Source organism: Rhinatrema bivittatum, chromosome 5 (assembly GCF_901001135.1).
Source record: "Rhinatrema bivittatum chromosome 5, aRhiBiv1.1, whole genome shotgun sequence".
Taxonomy (NCBI): Eukaryota; Metazoa; Chordata; class Amphibia; order Gymnophiona; family Rhinatrematidae; genus Rhinatrema; species Rhinatrema bivittatum.
The window spans coordinates 15,092,044-15,117,405 of record NC_042619.1 but is presented as its reverse complement, the minus strand read 5'-3'; the positions used below and the strand labels follow the sequence as shown (position 1 = coordinate 15,117,405).

The 25,362-nt window shown below is 50.6% G+C and overlaps 1 protein-coding gene across 10 annotated transcripts in view; it reads right to left on the bottom strand.

Annotated features, from left to right (window-relative positions):
* The window catches only part of ARAP1 (ArfGAP with RhoGAP domain, ankyrin repeat and PH domain 1), a 437,360-nt gene that overhangs the window by 68,995 nt on the left and 343,003 nt on the right, over window positions 1-25,362 (bottom strand). For all 10 annotated transcript variants that reach the window (XM_029602046.1, XM_029602051.1, XM_029602048.1 and 7 more), the window contains 2 exons: window positions 9,142-9,259; window positions 1,659-1,772 (listed from right to left, as the gene is read on the bottom strand). In XM_029602046.1, coding sequence (XP_029457906.1) covers window positions 1,659-1,772; window positions 9,142-9,259 — 232 coding nt within the window. The remainder of the gene's footprint in view (window positions 1-1,658; window positions 1,773-9,141; window positions 9,260-25,362) is intronic.

The following is a 25,362-nucleotide window of genomic DNA, read 5'->3' as shown; positions in this document are numbered from 1 at the left end:
GCGACGCCCCTCCGGCTGCGCTTACTATGCTCAAAATTGAAAAAAGAAAAGAATCCTGCGGCACAAAATCAGATGACAAGAACCCGAATCTGAAGAAGCCTCCGCGGTAGCCACTGGGGAACGAGGCCCCTCCGTGGGGACCCCCCCCCCCCCGCCGGACCCCGCTACGGAAAAAGCACGGGAGGCAGAGCTGAATCCCCTGCTGGGAACCGAGCAACTTCGCGGCTGGGAATTAAAATGGCCGCCGCACTCGTACAGAGCAGGAAAGAAAACAAAAACCTTGGGGCCTATCAGCCGAGCCCCCTCCCTGCGTGGCGGCGATCGTGCGGTTCAGGACCGGACCCCCCGAGGCGATCCGGGCACTCCTTCTCCACCCGTGAGACAGGAGCTGCAGAGACCTTGCCGCGATAAGCATGCGCGAGCCGAGCCGCAGGCCGACCCTCATGGCAGGCCGGCGATCGCGGCGAAAAACGGGCGGGAAACGCCGCGAAACAAAAAAATTTCAAAGTCGGCGACCTCCATACTGCTACCGGCGCCCCCCCCCCCCCCCGAAACGGAGTGGAGACGCGAGGAAACGGAGAGCCGGCACAACAAAAACAAAAAAACCCCCTTTTTTTTTTTTTTTACACAGCTTGCAGCTGTCCTTGGTTCTGGAGCCCTTTTCCTGCAGGGGTGAGTGAACCGGGCTCCCCGGTGTCACCCCTGACGCTGCCACTAGCTCAGCCGGGTCCTCGACCCTGGCAGCGGCCTCAACCGGGGGAGGGTAGTCCCCTCAGGACCTCTCAACCCCCCTGGGAGGCAGGGCACCCAACTAAGAATTAAAAACAAAACCCAATTTAGTATACAAACTATTAGGCCTAACAAAACTAGCCCAAAAAACCAAACCTGACTAACCACCAGAATCAGGTCAGGCAGGGCTGTGACTGGACCTGCTCCATCTACTGGAGACAGAGTAAGACTGAGGGGCTGTGACTGGCACAGGAGCATATATGGCTCCGCCCACAAGTTTTAGTCTGTCTCCATCTACTGGTGCGGAGTCACAACCCAGGTGTCCTGGACTGATCCTGGTACGTACAGGGAAAGGCCTCTCGGTTTTATGAATCTTCGTAAATTCTGCTCATTAAGTCCCACTGAATTCAGATTCCCACTCCACTTCCTACACAACTTTAATTATCTTCTACAGGCACATTTTTGTTGGGGGAAAAAGGGAGGGGCCGGAATCGAAAGCAAAAAAAAAAAAGAGAGAGAGAAAACAATTCATTTACTTATACAGGGGAAACGAATCTTCATTTGGAATCGCGTCCGGAAAGATTCCAAACCATCTGATTAGCCGGGAAGAAGGAACATCCTCTAACTTCCTCCTCACCCCTCCAAGGAGGAATTCAACTTTAGGATGAATTACTGGCAAAGTTATCACCCAGAAAACCACTTAAATAGCCTGCAAAGAAACTTTCCATCAGTCAATGCCCTGTCTGGGCAGTAAACACCAGTAACATCTCTCTCCGTCACAGGCTGCTGCCAAACTAACTGGCGTGAGTTCAATTCTTTTTCGAATCTGCACATTATTGAGGGAATGGCCCCAAATCATGCAAAAGTGGAAAGGAAAGTTTGTGGGAGAGACCCGCAGCAGCTCTCTTTACTCCCGCCTCACCACTTACCGAGGTAGATCAGCATGTTCTCCATGGACAGGTTCTTCCTCACTACCAGGTAGCTCCCCGTCCCCAATGAGTGCAGGAGGGGCAGGACTTTCTCCAGGTAGTGCAGCGGGCGTTCTGTGAGAGGAGAGAGGAGAAGATTTTGTAGACAAAAGCGATTGGGCTGGTCTGATCACGCAATAACGCTGAAGGAAAAGCATGATGTGATGATCAGTGGTGTATTTTGGAGTTGGGAAGGAATTTCTCCCTGTGCTGCATAAGAACAAATGAAGTGCCCTGATGGGTCAGACCGAACCCCGCATCCTATCTCCAACATTGGCAGATCACAAAAACTAGATCCATTCCTTGTTGCTCACTCCCAGGGATATGTGGTAACTTCCTAAGTCTAGCTGCCTAATAATTATTAATGGAATTTTCCTCTAGGAACTTGTCCAACCCCCTTTTATACCCCAGCTGTGCTAGATGCCTTGATCAAATCCTCCACATGTTGATTCTACATTCAGTGAAAAAACTCTCTCCAATTTGTTTTAAGTTTGATACCTGTTCGTTTCATAGATTACCTCCTTGTCTTGCTACTATTGGAAATGACAAATAACTGTTCTCTCTTTATCCATTCCACTCCACTCATTATTTTATAAACCTCTATTATATTCCCTCTCAGTCATCTCTTCTCCAAGCTGAAGAGCCCTAACCTGTTTAACCTTTCTTCATAAGTGAGCAGATCTACCCCCTTTCTCATTTTTATTGCCTTTCTTTGCACCTCTTCTAGTTCCGCTACACTTTTTTGGAAATGGGGTGACCAGACCTGCACACAGATGGACAGATGACACAAGCTCCACCAATACCACGAGAGTGAACTTGATTCTCGTATGGCTCTATCTGCACAAGAGTACAGCCTCCTGCCCTGTGCGTGCAACAGGGATGACAGGAAAGGACGTTTTGCTAAAGACATCAGAACACTTGATGCCACGTGTTGCCATCTTGAGTGAAATGACATCTAATGCCAAGAGACGTGATGACTCTGGATCACTCTCAGGGTCTGGCCAGACCAGTGGGTGATGGACCCTGGATGCCCCCTCTTCATGCCTGCAATGTACTGTAATCTGTGCAATACTGGCAAGAGGACAAGAAAACATATGTGAAAGGTGCAAAGCCTGAGAAAGATGTCCAAATACCTTCATCTGCACAGCAATAAACCCCATCCTACCTACACAGCAGGGAGCTCGTGGCACTACTGCTCACTGGAATATTCTGGTAGATGGAGAATAAGTTATTGTTTATCCCACAAAGTCATGTGTGTAGTATATATAGAGCCTGAGATATCCTGCTAAATACGAGGAAGCTTCTGTGATGGTTTTCCTTATATCCAGCCTTTGTAGGAAAGAAAAATTAGTTTCTTACCTGATAATTTTCGTTCCTGTGGTACCACGGATCAGTCCAGACACCTGGTTTTGCCTCTGCACCAGCAGATGAAGACAGAGCAAGATTTGACGGGCTCGGCCACATATAGCAGGGTGCCACCCACAGCCTCTCAGTCTTACGTAATGTCAAAGCAGAATGGAACAACCAACCAAACTATCTAACTATGTTTCGCCTAAACAAGGCCCAGTCCAAACCTCCAACTGGAACAGAACTCACAGAACCAAAGGAGTGAACGATAATATAACGAATATCAAGGAAAATGAATCCACGAGCGGACTCTCCGTTACTTCAGAGTACACACAGACACGGGCGGGTCCCTGGACTGATCCGTGGTACTACAAGAACGAAAATTATCAGGTAAGAAACTAATTTTCCTTTCTCTGTACGTACCCGGATCAGTCCAGACACCTGGGATGTACCAGAGCCAACTTACCGAGGGTGGGAACCAGAGAGTCCCGCTCGGAGCACTCCCTCACCAAAAACACCCGAAGACGAGGCTTGGACATCCAAGCGGTAATGTCTTGCAAAAGTATGCAACGACTTCCAAGTAGCTGCCCTGCAAATTTCCTGAGGCGACACCTGAGAAGATTCCGCCCAAGAAGCGGCCTGAGACCGCGTAGAATGAGCCCGAAGGCCCATGGGAACAGGTTTCCCCCGCAGCAAGTATGCAGATCCAATGGCCTCCTTGAGCCAGCAAACGATCGTGGTTTTCGAAGCCGCACCTCCCCTCTTTGGACCATTACACAAGACAAAGAGATGGTCAGAGACACAGAAGGAATTCTTAACCTCAAGATATCGGAGCAGGACCCTGCGAACATCCAGCTTCCGTAAATCTCTCACCATAGGATCCGCCCTGAATCCGAGATTCGCAAAAATGGCTCCCTGCACGACAGAACCTGCAATTCCGATACTCGCCTAGCCGAAGTAATCGCGACTAGGAACACCACTTTTAGCGTAAGATCCTTCAGCGTCGCCCGCTTGATAGGCTCAAAAGGCGGCGAACATAAGGCCGAAAGCACCCAATTAAGGTTCCAGGATGGGCAAGGATGGTGCAACCGAGGACATAAATGCTTAGCCCCCCGAAGAAAACGCGCTACATCTGGGTGTAAAGCTAAAGACACCCCGTGCACCTTACCTCGGAGACAACCAAGAGCCGCCACCTGGACCCGAAGGGTACTACAAGAGAGACCTTTAGAGAGACCTGCCTGGAGAAAAGCTAGGACATCAGATACCAAAGCTCTCATGGGATCAACTCCGCGATCCCTACACCAGTCTTCAAACACCGTCCAGACCCGAACGTAGGCTAAGGACGTAGACTGTTTCTTAGACCTCAACAACGTGGCTACCACCGCATCAGAATACCCTTTATTCTTCAAGCGTTGCCTTTCAAAAGCCAGGCCTCGAGACAGAAGTGATCTGCTTCCTCCAAACAGACGGGGCCTTGATGGAGAAGAGCCATGGACTCCCGAAAGCGAAGGGGCGGCTCGACCCTCAAGTGGAGGAGGTCCGCGAACCACGGACGCCGCGGCCACTCCGGCGCCACCAGAATCACGTCCGTCGGATGAAGTTCTATGCACCGAAGCACCTTGCCTATCAGGGGCCAGGGAGGGAACATGTACAGTAACACGTTTGTGGGCCAGGGAAGCACTAGAGCATCGACCCCTTCGGCCCCTCTCTCTCTGCGCCGGCTGTAGAATTGTGGAGCCATTGTGTTCTGGAAGGTGACCATCAGGTCCATGTGCGGTGTGCCCCACCTTTCGCAGATGAGTTGAAACGCTTCCTCCGCTAGCTCCCATTCTCCAGGATCTAGATGGTGCCGACTGAGAAAGTCTGCCTGAATGTTGTCTACCCTGGCAATGTGAGACGCCGCAATGTTGCTGAGATTCTGCTCCACCCAGCTCAAATGTCGCGCCTCCATCGCCACTAGCTGACTCCTTGTCCCACCCTGGCGATTGATGTATATCACTGTAATTGCATTGTCCGACAATACTCTGACCACCTTCCCCCGAAGAAGCGGGAAGAAGGATTGCAGAGCCAGAGCCACCACCCTGGTCTCCAAGCGATTGATGGACCACTGAGATTGTGCCCTTGACCACTGTCCCTGCACTGATCATCCAAGACAGACCGCTCCCCATCCGGAGAGACTGGTGTCCGTGGTGACTACCGTCCAGTCGGGCATGACCAGGGACACTCCACAGGTCAGATGATCCAATACCAGCCACCAGTGGAGACTGGCTCTCGCCTGGTCCGTGAGCGGAAGCGGTAGATGGAATTGTTCTGACACCGGCTTCCAGCGGTACAGCAATGCTGATTGCAAAGGACGCAGATAAGCGAAGGCCCAGGGAACCAAAGCTAGCGTGGACGCCATGGAACCCAAGACCTTCAGGTAATCTTGTACCTGAGGCATCTGTAGGGACAATAGGTGCCTCACCTGACTCTGTAGCTTGACCACTCGTTCCTTGGTGAGAAATACCTTGCCCTGCCTCGTGTCGAACAGCGCTCCCAGAAACTCCAGGGACTGAGTAGGAGTCAAACGACTCCTGGCAAGGTTGACCACCCATCCGAGAGAGCGCAAGAGTTGAAGGACCCTGGTGACCGCCGTCTGACACTGCAGTAGGACTTCGCCCAAATCAGCCAATCGTCCAAGTAGGGATGCACAAGGAAACCCTCTCTCTGGAGCTGTGCCACCACCACCACCATCACCTTGGTGAACGTGCGAGGAACGGTAGCGAGGCCGAAAGGGAGAGCTCGGAATTGATAGTGCCTGCCAGAATGCAGAACCTGAGAAACCTTTGGTAAAACGGTTGAATGCCTATATGGAGATATGCTTCCGTGAGATCCAGAGAGGCCAGGAATTTGCCTGGCCGAACTGAGACGACAGTCTAAGTTCACTTAGAGAATAGCCACTGCCATTAGCAATGGTTACATGGAATAGACTTAGTTTTTGGGTACTTGCCAGGTTCTTATGGCCTGGATTGGCCACTGTTGGAAACAGGATGCTGGGCTTGATGGACCCTTGGTCTGACCCAGTATGGCATTTTCTTATGTTCTTATGACAACCGACCGAATCGTCTCCATTTTGAAGCGCGGTATCCAAAGACACCTGTTGACCCTCTTCAAGTCTAATATTGGCCTGAATGTCCCCTCCTTTTTGGGGACCATGAAGTAAATGGAGTATCGGCCTTTGCGTTGTTGCTCGGGAGGCACGGGGATTATCGCTCCCAAGTCCTGCAGGCGCTGTAGGGTTCCCTGCACAGCCACTCGCTTCTCCCGGTACTCGCAAGGTGAGACGAGGAACTTGTCTGCAGGAATCTGCAGAAAAAATCTAAAGCGTAACCTTGACATCACGGTGAGGACCCATTGGTTCGACGTTATTTTGGTCCATTCCTCGACAAATAGCGCCAGTGTGGCTCCCACGTTTGGCACCAGGTGAGGAACCTGCAGAGAGGAATGGACCGGACGATTTTCTTTGGGAAGTCTTAGCCCCCATTCCCGATGGAGGGCCACTTTGTTTCCCAAATCTTCTGCCACAAAAGAACTGAGGCCAAGATGGCTGCCGGGACGAGCTTGTACGGTAAGACGACCCTGAAGACATCGCTGGACGAGACTTCCTGTTCCCCCGGAACCGGGTCCTATTGGAAAAGGAACTCCGAGGCTGAGGCCTGTCCTCAGGCAGTTTATAAGCCTTGTTTTCTCCGAGGGATTGCATCAGATCATCCAACTGCTTGCCAAACAACAACTTTCCCTTGAACGGAAGGGAGCCAAGGTGGGCCTTGGAAGAACCATCCGCCGCCCAATTCCGAAACCAAAGGAGACGGCGCGCGGAAACCACCGAGACCATGGATCTGGCCGACGTGCGCAAAAGGTCATACAGCGCATCCGTGCTGCAAGCGATCACCACCTCCAAACGATTCGCTTGAGCAGCTTCTTCTTCTGAGAGATCGGCATTTGCCTGGAGTTGCTGAGCCCAGCGCAGGACTGCCCGTAAGGCAAAATTACTACATATCGCTGCGCGAACGCCCAGAGCAGAGACCTCAAAGACCTTCTTAAGCTGAAGCTCCAGTTTCCTATCTTGTACGTCCTTAAGGGCTGTAGCCCCCATGATTGGAATCGTTGACCTCTTAGTCACGGCCGACACCGCTGCGTCCACTCTAGGTAGTCGGAGAAGCTCCAAAGCGTCCTCTGGGAGAGGATATAGCTTGTCCATGGCCTTACTAACCTTCAGGCCCAAATCCGGAGTGTTCCATTCCCGGAATAGGAGGTCCGTCGCCGAAAAGTGGAATGGGAAAGCCACCATCGGACCTCTGAGGCACAACAAAACCAGATCGATTTTGGCTCCCGGCCGGGACTCTACCGGCGCAGCATCTAAGCCGAGCTCCTGAAGAATGGCCGGGATGAGCGGTGCCAGCTCATCCTTCTTAAAAAGCCGTACTACCTTCAGGTCATCATCTTCCACCGCTGGGGTTCCTTTGACGTTACTAGGCTGAGCCGGCACCTCCCCATCCGCCTCATCGGCCCCCCCCCCCCCCAGGTGCCTTACCAGCGGAACTGTCTCATCCTGAGACGTGGACTCCGTGTCCGTCTCCTGAGGGGCAGACCGCAACGGTTGTTTATCTTTGGGCGGGTCCGCGTCCCTCCGGGACCTATCCCTTTTCCTCCACTTCCGGGACTTTGGCTGCAGCCCCAGTCCCCCAGGAGCCAACTTCTTCCCTGCCTTCCTGCCTTTAAGGACTTTGTGTTTAAGGACTTTGTGCAGCAGTAGCACAAAGTCTGACGAAAAAGATGATTCCAATAAAGAGGATGCCTCCCCCAGGCTATCCTCCTGCAAGGGAGAGGTAGCTCCCCCCGAAGCGCCCCACCCCCGGACTGCCGCTGCTGTGGAGAAAGCGCGGGAGGCATCGGACCACCCCCCATAGCCGACCGCGTGGCCTCCCTAAAAGAATCTAAACTGGCCGCCATTCCCGCGCTGAGCGGGAACGGCCCTGCACTGCCTGTAGCACTTGGCCCAGCGCGTGCCGGCGAACGCGGCATCCGAGCCCGGCCCCCCGATCGGGATCGGATGGCCCCTCACCGCCCGGCACGCAGTTTGAACAAATACCATCGCGCGGCATGAAGACCCCCGGGGCATCTTCCCCCTCCGCCGGCCGACACCAGAAAACTGAACTAAAAGGTACAGCCCGAGAAGAAAATCCGCGAACGAGGTAGCGGAGAGTCAGCGCGCACGGACCCATAAAGTAAAAACACTTTACCATCGCTGTCCCTGGCACTGGACTCCTGCTCCAGTAGGGGTGAGTGAACCGGGCTCCCCAGTGTCACTGCCTCACTGCTAACCAGAAAAAGGCCGGCCTTTAGCAGCGGCCTTGACCAGGGGGGGGGATGATCCCCTTGGAACCTTCCACCCCCCTGGGAGGCTCCCACGACGAGGGACTGTCTTCTGTATTTTTTTTTTTTTGGTACTGTAATTTAAAAAGACCCCGAAGAAAGTAACAAACACACAGAATAAGATCCTGACTAACTACACTGACAAAAATTTTCTCCCTTAGGGTTCCCAGAGGCTGTGGCTTCTGCACCTGCACCATCTGCTGGAGACAGAGTAAGACTGAAAGGCTGTGGGTGGCACCCTGCTATATGTGGTTGAGCCCATCAAATCTTGCTCTGTCTCCATCTGCTGGTGCGGAGGCAAAACCAGGTGTCTGGACTGATCTGGTTACGTACAGGGAACTAGCTTTACTGACACTGCCATTCTTTTCCAACCAGTATTGTTTATGTGTTTAATACTAATTGGTGGCCAATCATTTGTAGGAAAAAAATGCACCAGCTCAGACTCCTCCCAAAGGTAGCTCCTTCATTTAAGGTAATCACTCTATTTTCCATCTCTTTGGCCTCAACAGATGTGGGCACCATCGTATTCATGAACCTGGGAAACTAGTCCACTACACATCATGACACTTCAGCTTTCTGACTGAGGAAAGGGTGAGAGTTGTGAGGGTATGCCTGAAATGTCAGCTTATGGTCCCCCTCCCCTTGGTAGAACCAGGCTGGGAACTCTGCTGATCCCCCTCACCTGTCTCCTCCTTCTCATTGACTTCAAAGCAGCTCCAGTAATCCTTCTCTCTTGTGACTATCTTCCTCCGTTCCAGGATTTCGTAAGTCAGCTCTTCCGCTGTCATCGTGGCTGGGATCTAAGGGGGGGAGGAGTAGTAAAAGAGACATTATAACCCACTCCCTATTGTTATTGATGTTTGCTCACCCGACTGAGCGCAAAGGAGAGTCCATCCCATAAGAACATAAGAAGGGCCATGCTGGGTCAGACCAAAGCACAGCAGCCAATCTCAGACAATGGCCAATTCTGTCACAAGTACTTGGCAGATCCCAAAGAATAGATCCACTTGTTGAAAGGGTAAATAACTGTTGTAACCTTACTCATGATTTTATAAACCTCTATCATATATTCGCTCATGTGTCTTTTCTCCAAGCTGAAGATCCCTGACCAAGTTAGCCTTTCTTCATAGGGGAGCTACTCCATCCCCTTTATCATTTTTATTGCCATCCTCTGCAACGTTTCTAATTCTGCTATACCTTTCTTGAGATGGGGTGACCAGAACTGCACAGCATGGATCAATAACTCCAACATCCTTTTCTTGGGTGGTTACCTGGAATATGGAATCCAGCATTGTGTACCTGTAGTTTGGATTACTTTCCCTATGTGCATCACTTTACAGGTGTCCACATTAAATTTCATCTCCAGTCTCACAAGTTCCTTTTGCAGTTCCTCACAGTCTGCCTGTGTTTTAACTATTTTAAATATTTTTATGTCATCTGCCAATTTGACCACCTCACTCATTGCCCCCTTTTCTAGATCAAACAACACAGGCCTCAGTATGGACTCCTAGGGCACACCACTATGCACCTTTCTCCATTTGGAAAACTGACCACTTTGCTTCCTGTCTTTTAACCAGTTATGAATCCACAATAAGACAGTGCTTCCTACCCCATTACATTTTAGTTTTCTGAGGAGTCTTTCTTGAGGAACTTTATCAAAAGTCTTATGAAAATCCAAATACACTATGTCGATTGGCACACCTTCAAAGAATTCTAATAGTTTAATAAAGCATGACCTCACTCTGCCAAATCAAAGCTGGCTCTTCCCTATCAAGTTATGCTTATCTATATGTTTAGTAATTGTTCTTAATAGCAGCTTAGGAAAATTAGTTCTTACCTGTTAATTTTCGTTCCTGTAGTACCACGGATCAGTCCAGATTGTGGGTTGAGCCTCCTTTCCAGCAGGTGGAGACAGACCAAAACTGAAAGGATATCCTATATGAGGACAGAGCCTATCCTGTAACCCTTCAGTATAACTATTGTCAAAGCAGAAAACAACAAAACCAGAATAGGATCAAGCAAGTAACCAGAAAGCTCAATGGAGCAGAAGTAGAACAATTTAAGATATATGGTATGACTAACCGCTCTTGCATATACTTGGCGCTTATGCAACCAAGGCTTCCGGTGTATTTGCTCAGTATTTATGCACAAAAAAAGATGCGTGGAAATCGATGAATCTGTAAGAGAAACAAGCTTTGAGAGGACAGGAAAAGGCAACAGACAGGGAAGGGAGTCTGGACTGATCCGTGGTACTACAGGAACGAAAATTAACAGGTAAGAACTAATTTTCCTTTCCCTGTACGTACCCGGATCAGTCCAGACTGTGGGATGTACCAAAGCTTCCCGAAACCGGGTGGGACTAAGACAGTCCCGCTCGAAGCACTTGTAGCCCAAAAGAACCAAAGCGGAGCTTGCACATCCAGGCGATAGTGTCGATCAAAAATAGGTAAGGACGCCCAAGTGTCGAGACTGCAAATCTCCTACGGAGAGATCAAGTGAATGTTCGCCCAGGAAGTAGCTCGAGAACGCAGTGAATGAGTCGGCAGACCCTCGGGGAACCGCCCGACCATGACAAAGATAAGCCGAGGAGATCGCTTCCTGCAACCAGCGCACTATAGTGGACTCAGAAGCCGGCTTACCCCGATTGGACCCACTCCAGGGGACAAAGGATGTACCGATACACAAAGGCCATTGGTAACCAGGAAGTAGCGAAGTAGAACTCGTATGGCATCAAGGTAACGGAGACCGTCACCAGACGCAGGGGAAATGCGGGGAGTTCTGCCGACTGGGGGACAGGGAAGTTAGCAGAACCTTCACCAAGAAGGAAGTGCCCGTACGAGGGATACCCCGGAGTCGGAAGATCGCAAAAAGGTACCCGACAGGACAGCGCTTGGATCTCCGAACTCCGACGAGCAGAGGAGATAGAGACCAGAAGACAGTCTTAAGCGTAAGGGCCTGCAAGGTGACACGACGGAGAGGGTCGAAGAGAGGCGCACAGAGGGCCCAAAAAAACAGATTAAAACTCTACGACGGGCAAGTGGGCGAGAAGGTGGACGTAGATGCTTGACGCCCCTGAAACAGCAAATCGCAGACCGGTGACCGCTCAGTGATGACCTTCCACCTGACCCAGGAGAGAGCCGAGAGGATAGACCTGTACGCGCCGAGAACGAAAGGAAAAACCCCTCGGAGAGACTGTCTTGGAAAGAAAGGACTAATGAGATCGGGGCGGAGTACGCCGAGAAACCCGACTCCGCACAAACAGACTCAAACACGTTCCAGATATGCACGTACGCCAGGGAAGTCAACTGTTTCCGGGCCCGCAGCAAGGCGAAGAAGACCTCCTCCTGATAGCCCTCGCACCGGAGACGTCGCCGTTCAAAAAGTCAGGGCGCTAGACAAGTGCGATTGGCCTGGTCGAAAAATACAGGTCCCGACTAGGAAGCCGAGGAAGATGGCGTAGCCGCAGAAGTCCGTCTGTCGCTAGGTTGAGAAAATCCGTGAATCAAGGCCTGCGCGGCCCCTCTGGTGCTATCAGAACCACGGGACCCCGGTGGAGTACTATTCGTCTGAGAACTTTCCCGACAAGAGACCACGGGGGGGGGGGGGGGGGGGAACGTAGAAAAAGATGTACGCTGGCCAAGGGAGAGCCAAAGCATCTACGCCCGCCGAGTCGTGGTCCCTCCAGCGGAAGAACCAATTTGCCATGGTATTGCGAAGAGTCGCCATGAGGCCCAGGTGGGAGGGGACCACCTGTCGATGAGAAAATCCATGGTTGTGTCAGAGAGTTCCCACTCCCCTGGATCGAGCGACTGACTACTGAGAAATCAGCCTGAACATTCCCCTTGCCCGTGGAAGAGAAGGCTGGTGTCCAGGGCCACCCGCGGATTGCGAGCGCCACCTGGGCGATTGATGCAAGCCACGGAAGTGGAGTTGTCAGACATGACCCATAGCGCCTTGCCGCGGATGAGGGGAAAAAACTCCAGAAGAGCGAGGAACATCGCCCGAGCCTCCAACCGCTTAATGTGCCAGTGAGACGGAGTCGCTGGCCAGATCCCCTGGGCATACTGGGAGAGGCAGACCACACCCCAGCCCGAAAGACTGGCGTCTGTGGTTACTATCGTCCACTGGGGGACTTGGAGAGGTATTCCCGGTAGCAAATGAGGAAGGGGGGAGCTATCCCTGTAAGTCGGCGACGATAGAGCCCAAAAACGGGAGAACTGTGTGAAACTGTTCCGCCAGTGGCTGCCAACAGGACAGCAAAGTTGTCTGAACGGTCGCATATGAGCAAAGGCCCAAGGGACTAGGTAGATGGTTGGAGTCAAGGAGCCCGAGATCTGCAGGCAGTCACAAGCCGTCAAAGAAGGCAGCAAGGGCAGACTCTGAAACTGGCCGAACAACTTGAGGGCCCGCGCGCGAGGCAAGAAGACCTTGTCGAAGTCGGCTCCCAGGTACTCTTAACTCCGGGAAGGACTGAAGACTGCTCTTAGAGAAATTCAGTATCCACCCGAGAGATGCAAGAAGAGCTAGCACGTGATACACCACCCACCGGCAAAGAACCTCCACCTTGGCCCTGACGCGCCAGACGTCTAGATAAGAGTAGACAAGGAGTCCTTCCCGGCGGAGAGCTGCTGTCACCAACACCCAGACATTGGTGAAGATGCAAGGTGCCGTTGCGAGACCAAAGGGAAGCGCCCGGAACTAGAAGTCCCGGCGGAGAACACGAACGCAAAGAGACTATGGCAGCCACGAGGAATCGGAAAATGGAATATGCCACTGTGAAAAACGAGTGGGACGAGGGCAAGACGGCACGAGGACCGCTCACAGGGTGTCCATGCAGAGGAGTGGGATCTTGAGAGCCCGGTTGACTCTTGTGAGGTCTAAGATCGAACGAAGAAAATAGGATACTGGCCTGCGGCAAGTACGCTGTCTGGAACCGGGGCCTTCGCGCCCAGACACAGGAGCTTGGTGGGAGTTTGCTCCACCATGTGCAGCAGGGACCGACCGCACAGGAAAAACAGAAAAAGATCCCGACAATCTCGAGGAAAGTGAAGACGTACCCGTCTCTGAGAACGTCGAGGACCCACTGGTCCAACAGGATCTGGACCCAGTCCGCGGAAAACAGGGAAAGGCGACCGCTCCAAGAAGGGAACCGAGGAATGAGGCATGGAAACTCCAGAGTGTGTGCAGGCGTAAGGATTGATCGCGTGGGCTAACCCTCACAAAAGGGATGACGCCCACGAGAAGGCTGCGACAAAAACTGTGATCAAGAAGGAACAAACCCCCTGAGGAGTCACCGTGCCCGCGTGGGGTATACCGACTCTGGCTCCGAAAAGTGTGGACGAGAGGGTATGAAGGACCGGGATGGGTTCAGACGGGCCTCCAGAAGCTAATGGTCCTTACTTTCCCCTAAGGAATCCCTAGTTGCTCAAGGTCCTGGACAAGGAACAGCTTACCTTTGAACGGCAACGTACCCCACCGGGCTGTAGAGGCCGGATCGGCCGACCAGTGGTGCAGCTAGAGGAGCCGTGTGGCGGACATCGCCGAGGCTATCGCCTTTGGCTGGAGGCGGAGAAGGGTTGCATGCGCAGCCTCTGGCCACGGGGGGTCCCGGGCGCAGAGCAAAGTTGACCTTGACCCCTCCTGAGACCTGCCCGCAGCAGGAAACTGCAGCAAATAGTGTTACACACCCCTAGCGCTAGGACATCAAAGTGCGCTTTACATGAGCCTCGAGCAGGCGTACCGGGGCCGCTTGAAAGCCAGGAAAACCCTCTTGAAATGTGACCGCATAAGTAGTCCACAGAGGGATTATTGGTTTGTTTTTTTTTTTGTTTTTTTTTCAAAACGAAGCATACCACTGGGAGGGGGAGCTTGTTCATGGCACGGCTCATCTGGGGAGCCTGCCAGTGCCTCAGGCGCAACTGTGAGAGGAAAGGGGAAGGCGCTTGCCGAAACCTGACTCCCGCCAGTACCGGGGCCATATCTGTGGGCAAAGAGGCGGTACCAGGAGTGGAAGGGTAGCTAATGCAACCGGATTGGCGATAGGATCCGGGAGTACCGGATCCGCCGGGGGGGCGTCAGGGGGGGCACCTCTGGGACCACCCACACCCCAAGGGACCCCGGGGGCTCTGTAGCCGGTCAAACTGTCAACGGCACGGAGCGGGGAAATGTTATTTTATTATTATTTATTTAATGTATTTATTTATTTTTTGTTTGTAATATTGTTTTGTCCCGGGGGGGGGGCAAGGGGGGACCTTCCACCTCCTCCTGCATGCTCACTAAAGGGGATTTATGCAGGAGGAGGGAACATGCAAATAAACAAGCCCAAAAAATCCCGGGTGGGGGAGGGGAAGGCGAGGGGGTGACAAAAAAACCCTTCCTGAGGGGCCAGGGGGCTCAAATCGGGGGGGGTAGCTGCAAATAAATCGGCCCCCCAGCCCCAGGGAGCACCGAAAACGGAGCCGATAAAAAATCCAAAATGGCCGCCGTTCCCAGGCTTTCCCGACCTGGGAACGGCCTGGCCAAGCTCTGGGGACTCGATCCCCGTGCTAAATTTGCCTTCCCTGCCGAGGAGGGACCTTCCCCACCCGGCAGGGAGGCATAGAAGAAGTCCCCTCGCAAAAAACCCGAAGGGGGCTGGCAGAGAAGAGGCAGGCTGCCTGCCGCGGCAAAGAGAGAGCCGCACTGAAGAAAAAAAGGCTGCAGAGAAAAAAGTTTGATTGACAGCCTGAAGGCCAGGAGTGAAGCAGGGGGGAAACCTGCTGACTCCTGCCTGTCTGGCTGCCGGTTCAAGGCCTCCTGAGACCAGAAAAAGAAAAAATACTGGTCTATTGCTGCAAATAAGCTGGAGGTAGGGGACTACCTGCAACTTATAATAAAAACTGAAAGATGAAATTTCCTCTTCTATTTTATTTATTTATTTTTCTTTTTACAACTGAGCGCAGCAGTATGGTTCTAAACCCTCTCGGCAGCCGGGGGGGGGGGGGGGGGGGGGGGGGAGACGAGACCTGGAGAGACTCGGTCCCCACCCCTAGAAGCGAGACGGACTCAGGCTATGCAGCGCACAAGGGGCAAAGCCCCCCTGAGACTGGCAAGAGCCGGGAGACGGAACCGTCTCCTACAGAAGAAAAGAAAAAAAATCACTAAAGAAAAAGTTCCTTTAATACGAAGGAAAATAAAAATAAGTACTTGCTTGATCCGTAAGGAAAGAAGAAAGAAAGGCTGACTAGCCTAAAGCAGAGAACGAAGGGTGAGCTGCTGCACCTGCTGGGAGACAGACGAATACTGAAGGGTTACAGGATAGGCTCTGTCCTCATATAGGATATCCTTTCAGTTTTGGTCTGTCTCCACCTGCTGGAAAGGAGGCTCAACCCACAGTCTGGACTGATCCGGGTACGTACGGGGAACCAACATTTTACCCAGCACACAGGTCTGTAGTTACTTGGGTCACCTCCTGGAGCCCTTTTTCAAAAATTGGTATTACATTTGTTACCCTCCAGTCCTTGGGTAAATAAGCAGATCTGAATGGTACAATTTCATATTTGAGTTCCTTTAGACCTCTGGAGTGAATACCAACTGGTCCCTGGCGATTTGCTATTTATTAGTTTGTCAGTTTGCACTTCCAGATTTACACTGATTTGATTCAACTCCTCTGAATCATCACTTACAAAGAATGGTTCAGGTGTAGGCATCTTCCCAACATCCTCCTCAGTAAAGAATTCATTTAGTTTTTCTGCTGTGGCATCCCTTTTACACCTCCCACCCCCACCCTCAGTTATTTAATGGCCCAACTAACATCCAGGTTTCTTGTTTTTAAATGTACTTGAAAAAGTTTTTATTATTAGGTTTTGTCTCTTTGGCAAGCCTCTCCTCAAATTCTCTCTTGGCCTGGTTTATTAACATTTACATCTCAATCTGGCAGTGCACCCCCCCCCCCCCCACCCCCATCCTGTCCCACTGCTATCCCTTCCTCTCTTTATATCCTCTGCAGAGATTTTCTCCTGCGTCTCCCAAGAAACCAAATCCTCCCTTCCCAAACAGAAAGAGAGCGCATGAAATGTCAGGACCCCTCTTTCTAAGAATCAGCAAATCCTTTGTGGTGGTGCTGAGTTTAAACCGGGAGGTCCAGGCACCCTGCCCAGGGCCAGATACCACTGCCCTAAATAATGCTGACCAGGGGGACTGCTATAAAAACAACAGCAAAATACAAGCACATCAAAGGGAGAGTGCCCAGATCAAATAAATGTGTAAAGTAGTGGAGAGAAATCAGGCAGCCTTTATCATATTTTTTACATACGATGATCAGACATTGCTATGTCCAGGGGACAAGCTGAGCCAGTCCTAGCTTTACCATGAAATAGAATATAAATACAAAATATGCATGAACAAGGGAGCTTGATTCTTCCACTGCCTTGCTGTAATTAGGGATCACAATACAGCAGCACATACATTTCACATGCCTTTTTAATCAACAGAGTAGCAATGAAGGACTCGTGCTAATATCCCGTTAAAGTGTAAAGCTTTGGGTGGATTTTCTTATTATTTTCTTTTTTGCTTTTAAACTGTATTTTTATTAAAGATATAAAACAAACCTTACGGAATCAAAACAGAAAAAAAGCACATTATTCAAGACTCCACTCTATATAAATTATGGGAGATTCAAGCTTTTGCTATAAAAGCTTAATGTCCCGTCACTCACTTCTTTAGGGACTGCCCACATGCAGCAGACCTGCTCGCCTTATCTCAGCCAGCAGATAGGAAAAGCTTTCCCTTCTAAATTTCAAAGGACTACTCTTTTGCACATAATACTGAAATGTGATCAACCATAACAGATCCCGCCCCTTTCATCCCACCAGGCCAACCATGTGTTGCGAAGCTGCTCATGGGCCTAGCCGTGAGCAGCCTCTTACCTCCATCTGCCTGCCAGCCGCCCCGACGATGTTCTTGCGGCCTGGGGCTGCCGCCTGTGTTCCGCAGCGGTCAGAGCTGCCGCCGTCCTGTCTCTGCGGCCCAGAGGCCGCCGACATCATTCGTCCTCCTGCAGCGGTCAGGACTGCCGCCGCCATGCTCCTGCGTGTTCCAGAGGCTGCAGCCGACGCCATTGTTGCCTTGTGGCCCGGGCCGCTGCCCTTTGTTGCGCGGTGGGGCCGCCACACAACCTGCTGCCCATGCGGCTGGGAGCCGCCGTTCTGCTCTCCTCCTCCGGCAGAGGCCGCCGCCGCCTCTAGCCTGTCTTGCGTCCTGGTGCCTCTCCGGTGTCCTCTTCGCGGCATGGCTGCCGCTGTCCCTGGTTCTGTCTTCCTTATGCGCGCGGCCGCGCCTCTTCTCCTTTCTTAAAGGACCCGTGGTGGGAGTAGTCCCGCAGCCCCATTTGATGATGTCATCAGGGTGTTTTCCTCTTCAGCCCTATAAAAGGGCCCTTTGCCAGTTCTCCAGCGCCTTCGCAAGGAGCCAGTCTGCTTCTGGTCTTCTCTTCATCTTTAGCTTCTTCAAGGCACTCCATTCTTCATGGGAATTCCCTCGACATCTTCGTCCATGGTTCCTGGTCCCTTGTCCTGTCTTCATCTATGATTTCTGGTCTCTTGTCGGATCCCATGTCTTCATCTTCAGATGTCCCTGATGTCCATCACCTTCAGATGTTCCTGATGCCCTCGTCATTAGATGTCCCTGATGTCCTCGTCTCTAGATGTTCCAGATGATCCTGCCTTCAGATGTCCCTGATGTCTTTGTCTTCAGATGTTCCACCTCCAGGTGTCCACTTCTTCAGACTCCTCTCTTTGGAAGCCTTGTCCTCGAATGCCTTGGTTCCGGGTCTGCCCTAGCCACCCACCAGCGGATCCTGCTTGCAGTGGACCTGCCAGGGCGCCGGCCGCGCCGGGTCACTGAAGCCTCTACTCCGGCTGGAACCTGCTATGAGTGTCGCCTGGATTCCACTTAATCCTGAGTTTTAACCTTGCTGTCGTCTATCCACTCACCAAGAGTCCTCGTCTACCTAGTTCCCTTAAGCCTGTCCTTGTGCGGATGTTCTAAGTTCCGGGGGCCAACCTTTGCCCATCCAGCGGACCCTGTCAGTGGACCTGCCAGGGTGCTGGTTGTGCCGGGTCACTGAAGCCTCTTCCGGCTGGACCTGTCTTGAGCCACCGGGATCCTCTCTTTATCCTGAAGCCTCAGCCTTGCCTTCTTGCCTAGTGTCTTTGCCCAACCATGTCTCCAAGTACCTTCATCTCGACCAGGTCTTTCTTCAAGTGTCTTCGTCGTCCCAGTACCGTCGCCTGTCCTTGACCTCTGTCCCTCCTGTCACATCTGCCGTTTCCAGACAGCAGGTCCAAAATGGCTATCGAGTGGCCAGAGGGCTACCCCAGAGACCAGCATTGCGTTGTTGGGTCTCTTCTGGTGCGATCAGGTACGGCAGAGGTCGGAGTTCCTGGTCTTTAGCCAGTCCGCCTGAGCTTGGACACACCTTGCCTGCCGGGCGCTCCTCTGCAGTTGCACCGTGGTCCAAGGGCACACTAACCTCTCCGGAATTGGGAGTGCTCCCTAGCGCTCCCTCAACACTATGGCAACCCATACTGACCAGAGCCCAGATACAGGAGAGCAACAACCTTACCCCTGGTACACAGGGAGTGACAAAGAGAAAGCAACACCCATAAACCAATACATGGGGGAGCGATGCCTGTAGACCTGATGCAGAGGGGAGTGATGCCAGTATACCAATGAATAGGGGAGCAATGCCCATACACCCGATCCACATGGGAGCGATGCCTGTACACCTGATGCACAGGGGAGTGAAGCCAGTCTACTAATGCAGGGGGAGCAATGGCCCTACACCCAATGCGCAGGGGAACAATGCCCCTTCAGCAGATGTACAGAGGAGCGACACCCATACACTTGATATTTTAGCAGCAAGCCATGTATCATCAGTGAGCAGTGCCAGGAAAAATAGTGGAAAGTGTTCTAACCATCAAAATCACAGAACATATAGAAAGACATGGTTTAATGGAACAAAGTCAGCATGGCTTTACCCAGGGCAAGTCTTGCCTCACAAATCTGCTTCACTTTTTTGAAGGAGATAATAAATGTGTGGATAAAGGTGAACCGGTAGATGTAGTATACTTGGATTTTCAGAAGGCGTTTGACAAAGTTCCTTATGAGAGGCTTCTAGGAAAAGTAAAAAGTCATGGGATAGGTGGTGATGTCCTTTCTTGGATTACAAACTGGCTAAAAGACAGGAAACAGAGAGTAGGATTAAATGGACAATTTTCTCAGTGGAAGGGACTGGGCAGTGGAGTGCCTCAGGGATCTGTATTGGGACCCTTACTTTTCAATATATTTATAAATGATCTGGAAAGAAATACGACGAGTGAGGTAATCAAATTTGTAGATGATACAAAATTGTTCAGAGTAGTTAAATCACAAGCAGATTGTGATAAATTGCAGGAAGACCTTGTGAGATTGGAAAACTGGGCATCGAAATGGCAGATGACATTTAATGTGGATAAGTGCAAGGTGATGCATATAGGGAAAAATAACGCATGCTATAATTACACAATGTTGGGTTCCATATTAGGTGCTACCACCCAAGAAAGAGATCTATTTATTTTTTTTATATACCGACTTTCAATTGAGATATCACATTGGTTTACATTCAGGTACTGTAGGTATTTCTCTATCCCCAGAGGGCTTACAATCTGTGGTTTGTACCTGAGGCAATGGAGGGTAAAGTGACTTGCCCAAGGTCACAAGGAGCAACAGCAAGACTTGAACCCTGGTCTCCTGGTTTGTAGTTCACTGCTCTAACTACTAGGCTATTCCTCCTCCCCACATTCAACTCGTCGGTTCAGTGTGCTGCTGCAGTCAAAAAAGCAAACAGAATGTTGGGAATTATTAGAAAGGGAATGGTGAATAAAAGAGAAAATGTCATAATGCCTCTGTATCGCTCCATGGTGAGACTGCACCTTGAATACTGTGTACAATTCTGGTCGCCGACATCTCAAAAAAAATATAATTGCGATGGAGAAGGTACAGAGAAGGGCAACCAAAATGATAAGGGGAATGGAACAGCTCCCCTATGAGGAAAGACTAAAGAGGTTAGGACTCTTCAGCTTGGAGAAGAGACGGCTGAGGGGGGATATGATAGAGGTGTTTAAAATCATGAGAGATCTAGAACGGGTAGATGTGAATCGGTTATTTACTCTTTCGGATAATAGAAAGACTAGGGGGCACTCCATGAAGTTAGCATGTGGCACATTTAAAACTAATTGGAGAAAGTTCTTTTTCACTGAACACACAATTAAACTCTGGAATTTGTTGCCAGAGGATGTGGTTAGTGCAGTTAGTGTAGCTGTGTTTAAAAAAGGATTGGATAAGTTCTTGGAGAAGTCCATTACCTGCTATTAATTAAGTTGACTTAGAAAATAGCCACTGCTATTACTAGCAACGGTAACATGGAATAGACTTAGTTTTTGGGTACTTGCCAGGTTCTTATGGCCTGGATTGGCCACTGTTGGAAACAGGATGCTGGTCTTGATGGACCCTTGGTCTGACCCAGCATGGCATGTTCTTACCTCTATGGTGGGTCTTTTTTAAACTTTGGCAGGTGCAGAGGCTACACCCTTTACTGAATGTTTCCTTTTTTCAAACAGTAATTCAGATTTACATTTTATTGTAATTGTTTGTTCACAGGTCTCCCGAATAAAAATGTTCAATGCCTACAAGTTCTACAGAATACGGTGGCAAGACAGGAATATTGGGTCTTACCTGCTAATTTTTGTTCCTGAAGTACCACAGATCAGTCCAGACAAATGGTTTTTGCATCCCTACCAGCAGATGGAGGCAGAGGACAAAACTTTGGGCACTGTTACATAACCGAGAGTGCCACTTGCAGTCCCTCAGTATTGACCTATACCTAAGCCAAATTAGAGAGCAACCACCCTAACAACTGCCTGGGGGAACACCAAACCCAAAAGGTTGGAACTCCCTGAACTTAGCATAACCACAAACAAACCAAAGGTGAACAAAACAACCAGGATCTGTATATGTACAACCTGACAGTTCTTCCCAGAAAGCGTGACATAAGACAGACTTGCCGCAAAGAACTTGAGGGAAAATACACGAGGATGGGTCTCTGTACTGATTTGTGGTACTTCAGGAATGAAAATTAGCAGGTAAGAATCAATTTTCCTTTCCTGTTCGTACCCCAGATCAGTCCAGACAAGTGAGATGTATCAAAGCAATCCTACACTGGGCAGGTCCGTGAAATACCCCCACACAACACACTTTTGCCAAAGGTCAGCTCTCCTAGAGTTCGAATATCTAACCGGTAATGGCGAGAAAAAGTGTGTAAGGAAGACCACGTCGCCACTCTTCAAATCTCCTGTGGCAAAACCAATTGACACTCAGCCCATGAGGCGGCCTGAGCTGTAGTAGAGTGCACACCAAGCCCTCCGGCATTTTTCTATCTTTACAAATGTAGGCCAAAACAAGAACTTCCTTCATCCAACAAGCTATGATGCCCTTGAGGCCTTGCACCCCTTTTTTGCACCTCCAAACACAAGCAAATGATCCGATTGCCGAAAACTGTTGGTGATCTTTAAATAGCACAACAGCACCCAACGAACATCCAAGAAATGGAGCTCCTTGGACTCTGACTCGGCCATCCAATTCGGGAAAGCAGGAAGCTATACCGTCTAATTTAGATGAAAAGAGGAAACCACCTTAGATAGGAATGAGAGAACAGTGCGCAACACCCCCTCCTCCATGATTCCCAGAAAGGGTTCCCTACAGGACAAAGCCTGCAGCTCCAAAATCCTTTGAGCCGAACAAATTGCCACCAGAAACACTACCTTCAGAGTGAGGTTCTTTAATGATGTCTTCCTCAATGGCTCAAACGGAGGCCCACAAAGCACCCAGAAGACTAAGCTCAAACTCCATGCCGGACACAATCTATGCACCATTGGTTGCTTGACTCCCTTCAGAAACCTCACCACATACAGACGTGAAGCCAATGACTTCTCTTGGAGCTTACCTCTGAGACACCCCAAGGCTTCCACCTGAACCCGCAGGGAATTGTAAGCTAAACCCATGGAAAGGCCGTGTTGCAAGAAGGCCAAAACCTGTGGAATATCTACCCACAATGGGTCAAGGCCTTTCTCCACACACCAGTTGTCAAACACTCTTTACACCTGGGCATACGCCATAGATGTGGCCTGCCTCCTAGCCTGAAGCAAAGTGGAAATTACTGGTTCCAAGTAACCCTTCAATTGCAAGCGTCTCCTCTCAAAAGCTAAGCTGTGAGACAAAAGTGATCCGCTCGATCTGAGAAAATAGGACCTTGCCTTAACAGTCCCTGCAAGTGAGCCAATCTTAGGGGACCTTCCACTGCGATCTGTACCAGATCTTTGAACCACGGGTGATGTGGCCACTCTGGAGCGACCAGTACCACCTGATCCGGATGCCTCTCGATGTGTCTTATTAGTGGCCACAGAGGGAACACATACGAAAGAATCCCCATAGGCTATGGAAGAACCAGAGCGTCTATGCCCTTGGCTCTGACCTCTCGTCTGCGACTGAAGAAACTTGCCGCCTTGGCATTGCTCCTGGACAGCATCAGATCTAGACTTTGACTGCCACAATGCGAGTGGATAAGGCTGAAGCTTCTATCAGCAACTCCCATTTTCCCGGGTCCATCTGTTGCGGGCTGAGATTGTCCACCTGCAAATTGTCCATTCCCAACACATGAGAAGCAGTTATCCCCTTCAAATGTAGTTCCACCCAGACAAAAAGTTCCTGAGCTTCCTGGGCAACTGAGTGACTCTTCGTTCCTCGCGCTGATTGATATATGCCACCATAGAGGCATTGTCCGAAAACACTCTGACCATCTGACCTTGGACCAGTGGAAAAACTCCACCAATGCTCTGCGCACCACCCTCGTTTCCAAACAATTGATAGACCATGCTGCTTCTACTGGTGACCAAAGACCTTGCGCAGACTGTTCCTGGCAGACTGCTCCCCAACTTTTAAGGCTGACATCCATGGTCACCTCCACCCAGTTTGGTACCTCAGATCCACTCCCTTTTCCAAGCTGGGCCAACACAGCCACCATGAGACTGGACCTGGAGGCTCCCAGCAGTGACAACGGTCAATGAAATTTCTTCAACAATGGAGTCTACCGTGATAACAGCGCCCCCTGCAGAGGATGCATGTGGTCAAAAGCCCATGGTACCAAATCAAAGGTAGACACCATCAACCCCAGCACTTGAAGATAACTCCAAGCCCTGGGAACTGGCATCTGCAGCAACCATCCTACCTGAGCTTGCAACTTCTGAGTCCTCTCAGAGGTGAGAAACTTTGCTGATGTGGGTAACGAATCTCGCTCCCAGGTATTCCAGCGTCTGGGTAGGACACAGGTGACTCTGTCCAAATGACCACCCAGCTCAAGGATTTCAACAGATCCAGCACTCTCAGAACTGATTGTCGACATTCTTTCTCCGATTTTCCTCGAATCAGCCAGTTTTCCAGATAAGGATGAACCAGGATTTCCTCCCTGCAGAGAGCTGCTGCCACCACCACCATCATTACCTTCGTGAGAGTGCACGGTGCTGTTGCCAGACTGAACGGGAGAGCCCAAAACTGGAAATGTTGACCCAGGACCACAAAATGCAGGAATCTTTGATGCTCTGCCCTGATGGGAATGCAGAGATAGGCTTCTGTCAAGTCCAGAGACGCCAGAAATTATCCTTGATGAACCGCTACTATAACCGTCTGCAACGTTTCCATACGAAAACGGGGAACGTGCAGTGATATATTCACCTTCTGCAGATTGAGGATGGGATGAAAGGACCTCTCCTTTTATGGAATGACAAAGTAAACTGAGTACCTTCCATGACCGCATTCCATCATCAGAACTGGAACTATCAGGCCTAGCTCTTGAAGGCATCCCAATGTAGCTCGAATCGTTTGTTGTCTTCTTTGCGCCCCACAGTGAGATATCATGAACGCATCCTTGATGGGGCAAGAACATTCTAACGAATAGCCATCTCTTAATACCTCTAGAACCCATTGACCCAAGGTAATTCTGATCCACTCCTATTAAAACAGTGATAGATGGCGCCAACCACCACTTTGAGAGAGTGGACCTCTCTTGCTTCATTGGGAAGCCTTACTGCCACCGACCCCCTGGCCAGAGCTCTCTCTGAGAGTTCTATGGGAGCCTCGAAAGGACTGTTGCTCTCCAGATCTCTGTTTCTGCCCCACCACCGGCATAGAACCCTTAAGGGAATGAAAACGTCGCCCTTCCCAAAACAGAGAATGAGGCGGAAAAGTCTTCCAGGTGGTCTTCCTGTCCTCCAACAGCTGATGATCATTCGACTCTTCTAGCATCTTAATCAGTTGTTCCAGGTTTTTCCCAAACAATAATTTTCCCTTGAAAGGGAGATTACAGAACTGAGACTTGGACCACATATCAGTCGATCAATTTTGCAACCACAACAAATGGCGTGCTGAGACCACCACAACCATATTCCAGGCCAAATTCTAGATCAGATCATAAAGAGCATCCACCATATAAGCAATCCCATTCCCCACCTGGATTGCCTGGCCATCCGAACCAGCATCAGCTGAGGATTTTTCCTGAGTCTTCTGGACCCAGCGCAAACAAGCCCTCTGCAGGAGGTTACTACAAATCACAGCTCACAGACTCAAAGCAAAACTTCGAACTTCCACTTGTGAATTTCCAGTTTACAGTCCTGCGCATCCTTTAATGCCACTGACCCTGCCATCAGGATAATTGTCTTCTTGGTGACTGCTGAAACCGAAGCATCTACCTTAGGCTACTCCAATAGCTGAAGAACCTCCTCCGTTAGAGGATACAACTTTGCCAGAGCCCTGGCCACCTTAAGGTCTGCCTCCG